This window comes from Sapajus apella, unplaced genomic scaffold (genome assembly GCF_009761245.1).
Source record: "Sapajus apella isolate SASKATOON/1434 unplaced genomic scaffold, GSC_monkey_1.0 scaffold17, whole genome shotgun sequence".
NCBI lineage: Eukaryota > Metazoa > Chordata > Mammalia > Primates > Cebidae > Sapajus > Sapajus apella.
This window is the reverse complement of record NW_022436957.1, coordinates 15283830-15296776: the sequence shown is the minus strand read 5'-3', so window position 1 is coordinate 15296776 and position 12947 is coordinate 15283830. Positions and strand designations below refer to the sequence as shown.

Here is a 12947-nt window from a genome sequence, read left to right as displayed (position 1 = left end):
TTAGTTAAACAAAAGCTTTGTGGCACACATACATGTATAACGCATTATACTAGGAGGAAAAAAATCTAACAAAATGCCATTCTGAAGAATAAGTGGGGAAGATTACTAGGTACATATGTAAATATGAAATGCTGTGATAAGAGTTGGGATACAGGGGTGTGATACAGGAAACACGAGGAAGAGAGGTGGAATCTCTAAAAGGATGAGTTACATTTGCTCAAGTCAAGTGGGAAGGGAAGGAATTCCCAACATTGACCAGAGACATGAAGATCTGGAGGCAAAGGAGATGATGAAATGTCCCAGAATTTGCCCACAACTCATAGGACCATCTCCACCCCAACCCCACCACAGACTCTAACATTTCTATAATGTCGAAATTATGGAATGAGAGCTCTAGAATGCCTCTCAGAGGTGATCCTGTTCAAGCTAGCTCACCAGTTGTTTTGTTGATGAAGCACCCAAGTTCCAGAGAGGTTCAGTAACCTGGCCAAAGTCACATAGGTGATGAACAGCAGGTTTAGATATAGCACACCTGGCCTGGATTTTTAAGTCTAGGATTCACAACTCCATCCCTGCCCCACAAATCAGTTCCCAGGAGAGATGGCCTCGTGGGGCACCTACTGCCTGGGTGATTCTTAAAGGAGAGTTTGTGAGGCAGGACCCAGGCAATCTCAGCTTTTACCTTGATGATACTATTGGTGGGAAAGGAGAGAGAACATGAGCTGCCTGAATTAGATGAGTATCTAGTCAATATTATTAAAAGTAAACTTTAGGCCGGGCACAGTGGCTAACGCCTATAATCCTAGCACTTTGGGAGGCCGAGGCGACCGGATCACTTGAGGTCAGGAGTTCAAGACCAGCCTGGCCAACATTGTGAGACCCTGTCTCTATATAAAAAGTAGCCAGATGTGGTGGCCCATGCCTGTAATCCCAGCTACTCAAGAGGCTGAGACAGGAGAACCACTGAAATCCAGGAGGCAGAGGTTGGTTGCAGTGAGCCGAGATTGTGCCACTACACTCTAGCCTGGGTGACAGAATAAGAATCCATCTCAGGAAAAGAAAGAAAGAGAGAGAGAGAGAGAATATGAATCTCATCTTTTTCGTATGTATGATTTGGTTTGTTTTCTACCAGTTTTCCCATAGATGTAATCATCTTGAACAGCATACTACTTTAGGTATTGAGGGAAAAAGTGTATTTATTGTACAAATACATAATGCATTCCCATTTCAGAAAATGTGGCAAATGTTCTCTAGTTCCACAGATGTTTTCTGAGCCCCTGCCATGTTCCAGCTGCTAAGCTGGGTGGTAGAAATTACCCATCAGACTACCCAGGAGTAACCCCTGTAAATATTCTTTCAGTCTTAAAATCGCTCTTCCTAATATGTCAGGAGGGCACATGGGTGTATGTGTGCTGCTGTGTGTGTTGTTTTGAACTTGCCTTTGTCCCTTACCATTGCAACATAAGCATTCGTTCTTGTTAGTATAAGACATTTATAAATATCGTTCACGTGGCTGTATAAAAGTCCATCAAATATCATGGTTTATTCAAGTATTTTCCTGTTTATGAAAAATTCCAGTTCTTTTCAGTTTGTCTGCATTACAGATAACACTGCAAAAAAATACTATTTCATAAAACCCATTTGGGAAGTGGATGTTGCAATGAGCTGAGATCGCATCACTGCACTCCAGCCTGGGCGACAGAATGAGACAATATCAAAAAAAATTTTTTTTTAACATATAAAAGAATAAAAGAGTTGAGAATGACAATAAAAGGAAAATAAGGGCAGTAAAGTAATAAAGCCCCAGGTGAGACGAGCACAGTAATGCACAATAGGGTCCTCTACAGTTTCTGCAGACAGGCTCACATTTGACTGGAAGCTTCCAGCTGTCAAATCACAGAGGGAAACAGCAGATCCCAGATTGACAAACCATAATGCACAAATAAGCCACATGTTCAGAAACTGCTGAGTTGTTTTGAAATACATGTGATTAACTCATGAGCAAAACTTCATCTCTCCATCAGCAGCCCCTCTGACTTAATCCCAGCTGCTCACAGGGGGGGTGTCACCTCAAACCATCTTTCCCTCTTGATTGGAAAAAAAAATCCCCAATAGAGTTCACTAGACTCACTGCCTGAGTGTTCTCTCTCCTGGACAGGACATGTGTTCTTATAAGTTTTGGTCCTTGGTGTGTTCCAAAAAGGACAGCTCTGTCTGGCTGTGAGTATAATTTGTGTTTAGTCTGTTATTTTGAAGGATGGCAGCACCCAATCCTTCCGGGCTTTGTGGGTTCCAAATAATGATATTTAAGGGTCCCCAGGAGCGTATTTCTTTATATCTGGGGAAAAGAAGACTCTTGAAAATGAAAACACATTTCTGCTAATAATTCTGCATTTCTGAAACATTTTATTCAGGTTACCTTCAAATTTGTGGGTGCTGGGGCCCTGAAATATTTTGAAATAAATGTCCTTCATCTTGCCCTTCCTGTTGGCTCGGGATCTATCAGAGGCAGTGGCCCTGCAGGGCCCAAGCTTGGGTAGCCAGGGGATGGAGAAAGGAGTCTGCTATGGAAACCTGGCCTGGGGGAGCCCACAGCCTTAGGAAGTTAGGGTGAGGCAGGAAATAAAGGTCCTTCTCTGAAGCCTAAGCTGCTTCTCCTTTCCAAGTACAGGAGTTCATGCTCTACCTGAACTTCTATTTCAGCCTAGCTCAAAAGGGCACAGCCAACATCGTAATGCATACTCCCAGGACAGTCTTGGAGCTATATTTTCTAGTGGAGGCCAAGCCATCAGGCCCAGGCCTGGTCCCTGGTATTCTTACCTCTGCCCCTCCTCTGGTGAAGGATGCTTGAGGATGGAAAAGGCAGTGTTGTTCGCTTGGGAATTGAGTACTCACCTCCTTCCGTTGGTCTTTTTCTACCATCACAAAGATATAGATGTTGTGCTGCATGTGCCACCAACACCCCCTTTTTTGAGATAGGATCTCACTCTGTCACCCAGGCTGGAATGCAGTGGCGCAATCACAGCTCACTGAAGCCTCAACTTCCCTGGGCTCAGGTGATCTTCCTGTCTCAGCCTCCCAGGTAGCTGGGACCACAGGTGCCCACCAGCACACCAGGCTAATTTTTATATTTTTAGTAGAGACAGGGTTTCACCATGTTGTCCAGGCTGGTCCCAAATTCCTGGGCTCAAGTGATGCTCCCGTCTTGGCCTCCCAAAGTGTTGGGATTACAGACATGAGCCACCACACCCTGCTCACTACCATTCTTGAGTGAAAAACCCAGCAGTCTCCCCTGTCAGCTGCCTGGTTTGGAGTTCACCCACAGGACCTGCCCTGACCTGACCTCCAGGTATACAGGTCTCCTGCTATAACTGTCCCTCGGCCCCTCATTACCTCCCAGGTAAACCAAGCCCTGTAGTATCCAGCCCAGCAGTTAGGTGTTCACCAACCTTGCCAGCCTTTGTCCTGTCACTTCTGTCTGAAAACTTCAGGCTTTGGTCCTGGGAGCCTTGGCCACACTGGCACTCTCACCTACGTTGGGGTTGTTGCTCAATCACACCTCTTAGGAATATGTCCTCTCTCCCTTTTCCTCCAAGGCTCAAGTGTAACGCCACCTCCTCTGTGTGCCCGCCTACCCTCTGCCTCACAGATCTTGCACTGACCCAGTCCTTTCTCCTTATAGGACTGTGACACCTGCGTCTTACAGCCTAGGCCATGTGAACCTGTGGTTGGCTGGCTGTCTCTTCCATTTAGACCATGAGCCCTTCCCGAGTAGGCTCCACCTCTGAATACCCCCAGTGCAAGTGGTACATGACAAGTGCCTGCTGACTAAATCTGTTACTACTCATTGTGAGGTGTAACTTCAGGCTACAGTGGCCTTCAGGGGCTGTGAGATGGACTATTTCTGTTACTTTGCTGGGAACAACTACTCAGATTCTCTCTCTCATTTTATGGGCAAGGATCTTTTCCTGTTTCACTGTTCTCATAGCCCTTGGATAAACTCGTTTGTGACTCATCCCCCCAAAAGGGCCCGAAGAGCTGTCTTGTGGAGGAGTTTGGAGGAACCTTCTGTTTGTGCACGAGAAGGCTGGGTTTCTCTCATCATCTTGGAGGCCTGTTCTCATCCCAAAGACCTACTCCTAGCCCAGATACAGAGGGAAGTCACTCGTGTCCTGATGAACATGGGGCACCCATCCAGGAGCCGTCTAATGTTACAGGCCTGAGCCCCAGCACCAGCATTCAGGCCGCCAGCTCTCAACTCGACACCTTGCGCCTGTCAACAGCCTGGCTGATGCCACAGCCCCAGGCCAGAAAACCTTTTTCTCAAGGTTAAAAGTAGCTGACCTTTGACAAGCAGCATTGGCTAAATTCCTTGTTCCTTAAAAAGAAAGCTCCCAGTTATCATTAGCCAGTGTTTATTTGGCCACAGGGCAGGAGCAGGCCCTACACTGCACCCGGTGTACCCTGCAGGAGGGTTTGTGGCTGGAGGTGCATTGGTGAAAAGTCATTATTAAAATAGCCATCTTTGAAGACTTGTGCTGGAGAGGGGGCAGATCCAGCCTGTCAGCTGGTCTGCACCCCATCCCATGTGGCTAGTCAGCTTGTTGGTTCTCCGGCTCCCTCACAGGCAACAGTGCCACCCACTCCACACGCAGCACATTCCTTCATGTGTGTGCAGCAAGAAAACTGACAGAATGACAAGGACACACACCAATTATTAAATCTCTGGGCTTCTGTTTTTAATGTAGGGGTGACGGTCCAAAGATTGACTTGGTGGGCAGTTCGCTTTCTGGCATCCTGGACAAAGATCTCTCGGACCGCAGCAATGACATCGGTGAGTAAGGACGGTGTTCTCATTTCTCTTTGCAGAGTTAGTAAAGAACTTCACAGCCTGGCTTGCTTTCAACCAGCATTATGAGAACTAACAAAGCCATTGAAATGCCAGGCTGGCACCCTCGCTTGGCTTTAGGTGTTACAGTTTTGTAAAGAAGGGAAATGATCGCCATTCTAACTGGCGTGAGATGGTTTCTCAATTTGGTTTTGATTTGCATTTCTCTAATGACCAATGATGATGAGCATTTTTTCATATGTTTGTTGGCCACATATTTGTCTTCTTTTGAAAAGTGTCTATTCATATCCTTCGCCCACTTTTGAATGGGTTTGTTTGTTTTTTTCCTGTAAATCTGCTTTAGTTCTTTGTAGATTCTGGATATTAGCCCTTTGTCTGATGGGTAGATTGCAAAAATTTTTTCCCATTCTGTTGGTGGCCGGTTTACTCTAATGATTGTTTCTTTTGCTGTGCAGAAGCTCTTAAGTTTAATTACATCCCATTTGTCTATTTTGGCTTTTGTTGCCATTGCTTTTGGTGTTTTAGTCATGAAATCCTTGCCTGTGCCTGTGTCCTGAATGGTTTTGCCTAGGTTTTCTCGTAGGGTTTTTATGGTGTTAATTCTTATGTTTAAATCTTTAATTCGTCTGGAGTTAATTTTTGTATAAGGTATAAGGAAGGGGTCCAGTTTCAGCTTCCTGCATATGGCTAGCCAGTTTTCCCAACACCATTTATTAAACAGGGAATCCTTTCCCCATTGCTTATTTGTGTCCAGTTTGTCAAAGATCAGATGGTTGTAGATGTGTGGCGTTGCTTCCAAGGCCTCTGTTCTGTTCCATTGGTCTATATCTCTGTTTTGGTACCAGTACCATGCTGTTTTGATTACTGTAGCCTTGTAGTATAGTTTGAAGTCCGGTAGTGTGATGCCTCCAGCTTTATTCTTTTTGCTTAGGATTGTCTTGGCTATGTGGGCTCTCTTTTGGTTCCATATGAAATTTAAAGTGGTTTTTTCCAGTTCTGTGAAGAAGGTCAATGGTAGCTTGATGAGAATAGCATTGAATCTATAAATTACTTTGGGAGTATGGCCATTTTCACAATACTGATTCTTCCTAACCATGAGCATGGGATGTTTTTCCATCTGTTTGTGTCCTCCCTCATTTCCTTGAGCAGTGGTTTGTAGTTCTCCTTGAAGACATCTTTTGCCTCCTTTGTTAGTTGTATTCCTAGGTATTTTATTCTCTTTGTAGCAGTTGTATATAGGAGTTCGTCTTGATTTGGCTCTCTTTCAGTCTGTTATTGGTATATAGAAATGCTTGTGATTTTTGCACATTGATTTTGTATCCTGAGACTTTGCCAAAGTTGCTTATCAGCTTAAGGAGGTTTTGGGCTGAGATGATGTGGTCTTCTAAGTATACGATCATGTCATCTGCAAATAGGGACAGTTTGACTTCTTCTTTTCCTATTTGAATGCCCTTTATTTCTTTTTCTTGCCTAATTGCTCTGGCTAGAACTTCCAATACTATATTGAATAGGAGTGGTGAGAGCGGGCATCCTTAAAAAATCTGGAGCCAACAGATGCTAGAGAGGATGTGGAGAAAAAGGAACACTTTCACACTGTTAGTGGGAGTGTAAATTAGTTCAACCATTGTGGAAGACAGTGTGGCGATTCCTCAAGGATCTAGAAATAGAAATTCCATTTGACCCAGCAATCCCATTACTGGGTACATACCCAAAAGTTTATCAATCATTCTGTCATAAAGACACATGCACACGTATGTTCATTGCAGCACTGTTTACGATAGCAAAGACCTGGAACCAACCCAAATGCCCATTCATGAGAGACTGGACAGGAAAAATGTGGCACATATACACCATGGAATACTATGCAGCCATAAAAAATGATGAGTTCGTGTCCTTTGTAGAGACATGGATGAACCTAGAAACCATCATTCTCGGCAAGCTGACACAAGAACAGAAAGCCAAACACCTCATGTTCTCACTCATAGGCAGGTGATGAACAATGAGAACACTTAGGCACAGGGAAGGGAACAACACTCACAGGGATAGGTAGTGGGGTGGAGGGGAGGGGAAGGGAGGGGAGAGACAGCAGGGGGCAGGGGCGGGGAGGATGGAGAGGGATAACACTGGGAGAAAGGCCTAATGTAGGCGACGGGGGGCAGGGGAGTGATGGAAACAGCAAACCACCATGGCATGTATGTACCTATGCAACACATGTACCCCAGACCAAAAAAAAAAAAAAAAAAAAAAAAAAAAAAAGAGAAAGAAATGGGATGTGCTAAGCTGAATAATAGTCCCCCAAAGTTATCCATATCATAATCCCTGGAGTTTGTGAATTTGTTACCTTACACGATAAAAGGGACGTTGTACATATGATGGAGTTAAGGATCTTGAGATGGAGAGACTATCCTGGAATTTCTGGGTGGGCCCGATACATTCACAAGGGGGAAGCAGTGTAGTCAGAGAGGAAGCGGTTGGAGGATGGTCCGATGGCCAGGGCCAAGGAATGCAGGCAGCTGCCAGAACTAGGAAAGGTGAGGAAACATTCTTGCCTAGGACCTCGAGGAAGAACAAACCCCCGCTGACACCATGATTTCAGTCCCCTGAGACTAACCTGAGACTTCTACCCTCCAGAAGTATAAAATAATAAATTTATGTTTTTTTAAAAACTAAATTACAACACCACAATGGGGTTGGTAACCAACCCCATAATGAGATGGGTGATTTGTTACAGTAGCAGCAGGAAACTAATACAGATGGCAGGAACCATGAAAACAATTCTAAGGTTTTGAGAGTTTCCAATATAAAAGAAAGGAAGTTGGTTTTGTTTTTTTGGTTTTTTTGAGATGGAGTCTCACTCTGTCACCCAGGCTGGAGTGCAGTGGCTTGATCTTGGCTCACTGCAATTTCCGCCCTCCTGTTTCGAGCAATTCTCCTGCCTCAGCCTCCTAAGTAGCTAGGATTACAGGCATGCGCTAACATGCCCAGCTAATTTTGTATTTTTTGTAGAGATGGGCTTTCACCATGTTGGCCAGGCTGGTTTTGAACTCCTGACCTAGTGATCTGCCCGCTGCAGCCTCACAAAGTGCTGGGATTACAGGCGTGAGCCACCATGCCCGGCCCAAGTAAGTCATTTTCTATTAAAGCTATTCTGTTACTTGCTGTCCTGAAATTTTTAATAAACAGATTTCTTCTTAAAAAAAAAAGAAGAAGAAGAAGGGAAATGATTGTGCTTTGCACATTAAAACACAATGCCTGGGACCTTTTCCCTCCCTGGCTTTAGGAGAAATTCCTTGCAAGGTCTGATAAAAAGAAATAATGAATAAGCCTTTTTGTAAAAGTGGGCATTAGCTCTTATGTTCACAGTTTCCAGTGATTTGTGTATTTTTTTGTAAAAAGGTGAATGGGGGCAAATGTGAGATGGCAGGATTCATTGTTGACACGGCACTTTTGACTTTGAGTTTTAAATAAGCTTTGGTGTCGTAATTGCCACTTAGTTCAGAACATGAGTGAGTTTTCCCAAGGTCAGGATACTTCCATGTGGTAAATGGGAAGGAGCTACAGTGTCTCTGGGTAAATAAAAGTCAGAGGTCTTTTTGGAGGTGTGCATGGGTGGGTGTGAGGCCACCTGTGTGCTGTTAAGACCACTGGTGGTCTGACGTGGGTGACAACCCCTGTAAGAAGTCCAGATTCAGGGACTAATTTTTTCTTATTATTTTATTTTTTGACATAAAGGCCATTTAATGATAGAAATATGAAAAAAATCATATTGTTTAGCAACAGTATGTCACATTTCTTGGGAAGAGGAAAGTGATCTGCTTTAAGAAAAACTTGCAACTGTGTACAAGATTTCATTTCAACACATTTTCCCCATCAGGTTAAGCATTTATCCTTTAAGTTATAAACAATCCAATTACACACTTTATTTTTAAATGTACGATTAAATTATTATTGACTATAGTCATGCTATTGTGCTATCAAATAGTGGGTCTTATTCATTCTTTCTAACTATATTTTTTGTACCCATTAACCATCCTCTCTCCCTCCCCTCCCCATCCCCGTGCTGCCCTTCCCAGCCTCTGGTAATCATCCTTCTACTCTCTCATGAGTTCAATTGTTTTGATTTTTAGATCCCACAAATAAGTGAGAACATGCAATGTTTCTCTTTCTGCACCTGGTTTATTTCACTTAACATGTTGTTGTAAATGATAGGATCTCATTCTTTTTTATGGCTATAATAGTATAAATTATTTTTAGCTTTACGTCTTCTGTTTGTACCTTTCGAGGTCATAAGTCAGCGTTCTCTCATATTCTACATAATTTAGAAGGCTATATTTCAGAATTTACTTTGTTTTAATTGAACTTTTTATTTTGAGGTCATTATAGATTCACATGCAGTTGTAAGAAGTAATAGAAATCTATGTGATTGGTAACATCTTACAGAACTATATAGTACACTATCATGATCTGGATATTGACATTAATATGATCCCCCAATCTTACCCAGATTTTCCCAGTTTTACTAGTACTTGTGTGTATATTTCACTCTTTGTAATTTTTTTTTTTTTTTTTTTTTTTTTTGAGATGGAGTCTTGCTCCGTCGCCCAGGCTGGAGTGCAGTGGTGTGATCTCGGCTCACTGCAACCTCTGTCTACGGGGTTTAAGTGATCCTCCCACCCGAGTAGCTGGGACCACAGGCACATGCCACCATGCCTGACTAATTTTTGTATTTTTTGTAGAGACAGGGTTTCACTGTTGCCCAGGCTTGTATCGAACTTCTAGCTTCAGGTGATCCTCCCACCTTGGCCTCCCCAAGTTCTGGGATTACAGGTGTGAGCCGCTTTGCCCAGCCTGCAATTTTATTATACATGTAGGTTTGTGTATCTACCACCACGATCAAGACACAGAATGTTTTCATCACCACTAGATCCCTTGTGTTGCCTTTTTTTTTTTTTTTTTTTTTTTTTTTTTTTTTTTGGAGACGGAGTTTCGCTCTTGTTACCCAGGCTGGAGTGCAATGGCGCGATCTCGGCTCACCGCAACCTCCGCCTCCTGGGTTCAGGCAATTCTCCTGCCTCAGCCTCCCGAGTAGCTGGGATTACAGGCACATGCCACCATGCCCAGCTAATTTTTTGTAGTTTTAGTAGAGACGGGGTTTCACCATGTTGACCAGGATGGTCTTGATCTCTTGACCTCGTGATCCACCCGCCTCGGCCTCCCAAAGTGCTGGGATTACAAGCGTGAGCCACCGCGCCCGGCCGTGTTGCCCTTTTTAAGCCACACCCATCTTTCTCTGCCCACCCTCTTCCGTAACCTCTGGCAAGCATCATCAGGGATTGATTTGATGTGGAAGACAGCTTTCCAGCATCATCTGCTTGGGCCACTGACTTTAGAAACAGATGTGTGATGGTTGGCAGACCTTATAAGAGCACTAGAGCTCCTGACATGAGCATTCTGCTCACCTGTTGCTGTTCCTCTGTTTGGGTACTGTTTTCCTCTGAACCTGCTGATGGAGTTGCATCTTTGCAACTGCTGACCTGCGGTCTCTGGTCTGATCTCTTAGAGGCTTGGGGGTAGGATGTGTGACTGTGACTGTAAATGCCAAAAGTACTTGCCCTGTTTCCACAAGCTAGTTTACATCCTCAGCCCTTGAGAACCCCAGTCAGGAAGCATAACCTGATAGCTTGGGCTGAAGCAATAACGGAAACTCTGGCCTGCTATAGCTTTTGATCTGCAGAGCAATGATCCGCTGTGAATGAAAGCAGATTGTCAGAAATAGCCTAAGTTCTGGTTCTACCACTGCAGTTTTATACTTGGGCCCTGTTTTAAGCCAGGGTGGCTGGTTGGTGAAGCTCATATGCGACCTCAGGAGGCTGTCTTGTCACCTCCCTCATGTCAATAGGAAGGGAGGTATTCTCCCTCCTCCAGAATATACAGGATAATCTGTCTTGCTTGTTAAAAGCATTGACCTTTGACCTTTGTATTCTTTGGGTCTGGAGATGTCTGCGATTGCGGTCATCAAAATATGAATCACATGTTTTTCAGTCTGACGAGCTAGTGTGGAAATATTGGGGGTATTGATGAGGGGGAATCGTCTACAGAAACTTTTTAGGCTGTGGAAACTAAGCACAGGTGCATATATTTGGGAGCCCAGAAATACAGTGCTGAGGTTTGCTTCTCTCTCTCTCTTTGCCATGAAGACATTAGTCCTAGAAGACTATAACTTCTCAGGTTTATGATTTTTTTTGTTTTGTTTTGAGGTAGAGTCTTGCTCTGTCACCAAGTATGGAGTGCAAAGGTGTGATCATTGCTCACCACGGCCTCCAACTCCTGGGCTCATGTGATCCTCTCACCTTAGCCTCCCAAGTAGCTGGGATTACAGGTGCGCATTACCATGCCTGGCTAACTTAAAAAATTATTTTTGTAGAGACAGTATCTCCCTATGTTGCCCAGGTTGGTCTTGAACTCCCAGGTTCAAGTGATCCTCCTGTCTGGGCCTCCCAAAGTGCTGGGATTACAGGTGTGAGCCACCATGCCCAGCCTCAAGTTAACAATTTAATGTATATTTTATTTGCATTGTAAGAAATAATGATTGGCAGTCTCGTGATCAATAAATATTGAGTACCTACTACTAAAATGCAAGGCTGGCTGGAGACTGAGGCCCTCACACACAGGCTCTGCCTTCCAGGGGCTTTGGATCCATTTCAGCCCCTAAGATGGCAAATGAAAAGTTAAATAATACTGTAGGTCTGTATAAATGACTGAATGGTAGAAAGTAATGCTGGTCAGAAGAGAGAATGTTCTGGGGCCCTGGTTGTTGAAACAGGATAAAGGGGGACAGATTTGTCTGTATCTTGAAATTGGATTTGCTTATGTGGGGGTAGTGGAGGTGGGCAGGAAAATCACGTGGGGAGTGCTGACCAGCCTGGTTGTGGTAGAGGGTTTGTGCTGGGAAGGAGGGAGGGCTATCCTGTGTATTAGTCCATTCTTGTATTGCTATAAAGACATATCTGAGACTGGATAATTTATAAGAAAAGAAGATTCTGCAGGCTGTTCAGGAAGCATGGCAGCATCTGCTTCTGGAGAGGCCCTGGGAAGCTTCCAATCATGGCAGAAGGCAAAGGAGGAACAGACACTTTTAAACACCCAGATCTCTTGAGAACTCAGTCACCATCATTAGGACCGTACTAAGCGTGTACTAAACCATTCATGAGAAGTCCGGCCCCATGATCCAATCACCTCCCACCAGGTCCCGTCTCCACAGGAGATTACAACAGAACATGAGATGTGGGTAGAGACCCGTATCCAAACTATATCACCCTGGAATTTTAAGTAGGGACTGGATTGAGTTTGAGGGAGATGGATCTGTAATGTATTCTGTAGGCAGTGGGGATTGCTGATGGTACACCAGAGTGACAGGATCAAGTCTAAAAATTCAGATAGTAACTGCTGGAGCTTTGTGAGACTAATCAGATGAAGGAAAGATGGGTGTCAAGGAGTCAGGTTATTTGATACTTGGGGTAAGAGGCAGAGAGAGCCAGAATGAAGCTGCTTATGAAAGGATCAGGAAAGAATAGATAGATGTGGAAGCAGCAATACAGGAGAATTATTGCCAGGCAATATTGTCAGGCAGTAGATTGGATTTGGGACTCAGGAGGAGGAGAGTATGATTTGTTAGTCTTGAGGTTTTTAGAGTCGGGTGACTGGGGAATCCAGCAACATGGATAGAAATGACCATGTCAGGAGGAGGAGCTGGTTTGGAAGAAAACGTGATGAGTTTAGTTAAGTATGTTGGCTTTGAGATTGGGCCAGACATGCCCGTGTCAGTGCCAGGTAGAGGGCTGAGGCTCAAGAGGTTGGCAGGGATTAGAGATATGGATTAGGAGCTTCCCAGTGGCTGGAGAGAAGAGGGCAGGAGTGGCCTCTGCAGACCTGGATTTAAGTGCTGAATTGGCTGCTTCCCAGCTGAGTGGCCTTCTGTAATTTGCACAGACTCTTTGAGCTTCAGCTTTCTTATCCATAAAAAATACTAACATCTCTGCAGGGTGCGGTGGCCCCCACTTATAATGTCAGTACTTTGGGAGGCTGAGGCAGGAGGATT

The 12947-nt window shown here is 44.3% G+C and overlaps 1 protein-coding gene across 13 annotated transcripts in view; it reads left to right on the top strand.

Moving 5' to 3' along the window:
• Nucleotides 1–12947, top strand: part of SH3KBP1 (SH3 domain containing kinase binding protein 1) — a 374021-nt gene that overhangs the window by 320040 nt on the left and 41034 nt on the right. For all 13 annotated transcript variants that reach the window (XM_032286049.1, XM_032286045.1, XM_032286048.1 and 10 more), the window contains one exon: nt 4749–4834. In XM_032286049.1, the coding sequence (XP_032141940.1) occupies nt 4749–4834 (86 nt within the window). The remainder of the gene's footprint in view (nt 1–4748; nt 4835–12947) is intronic.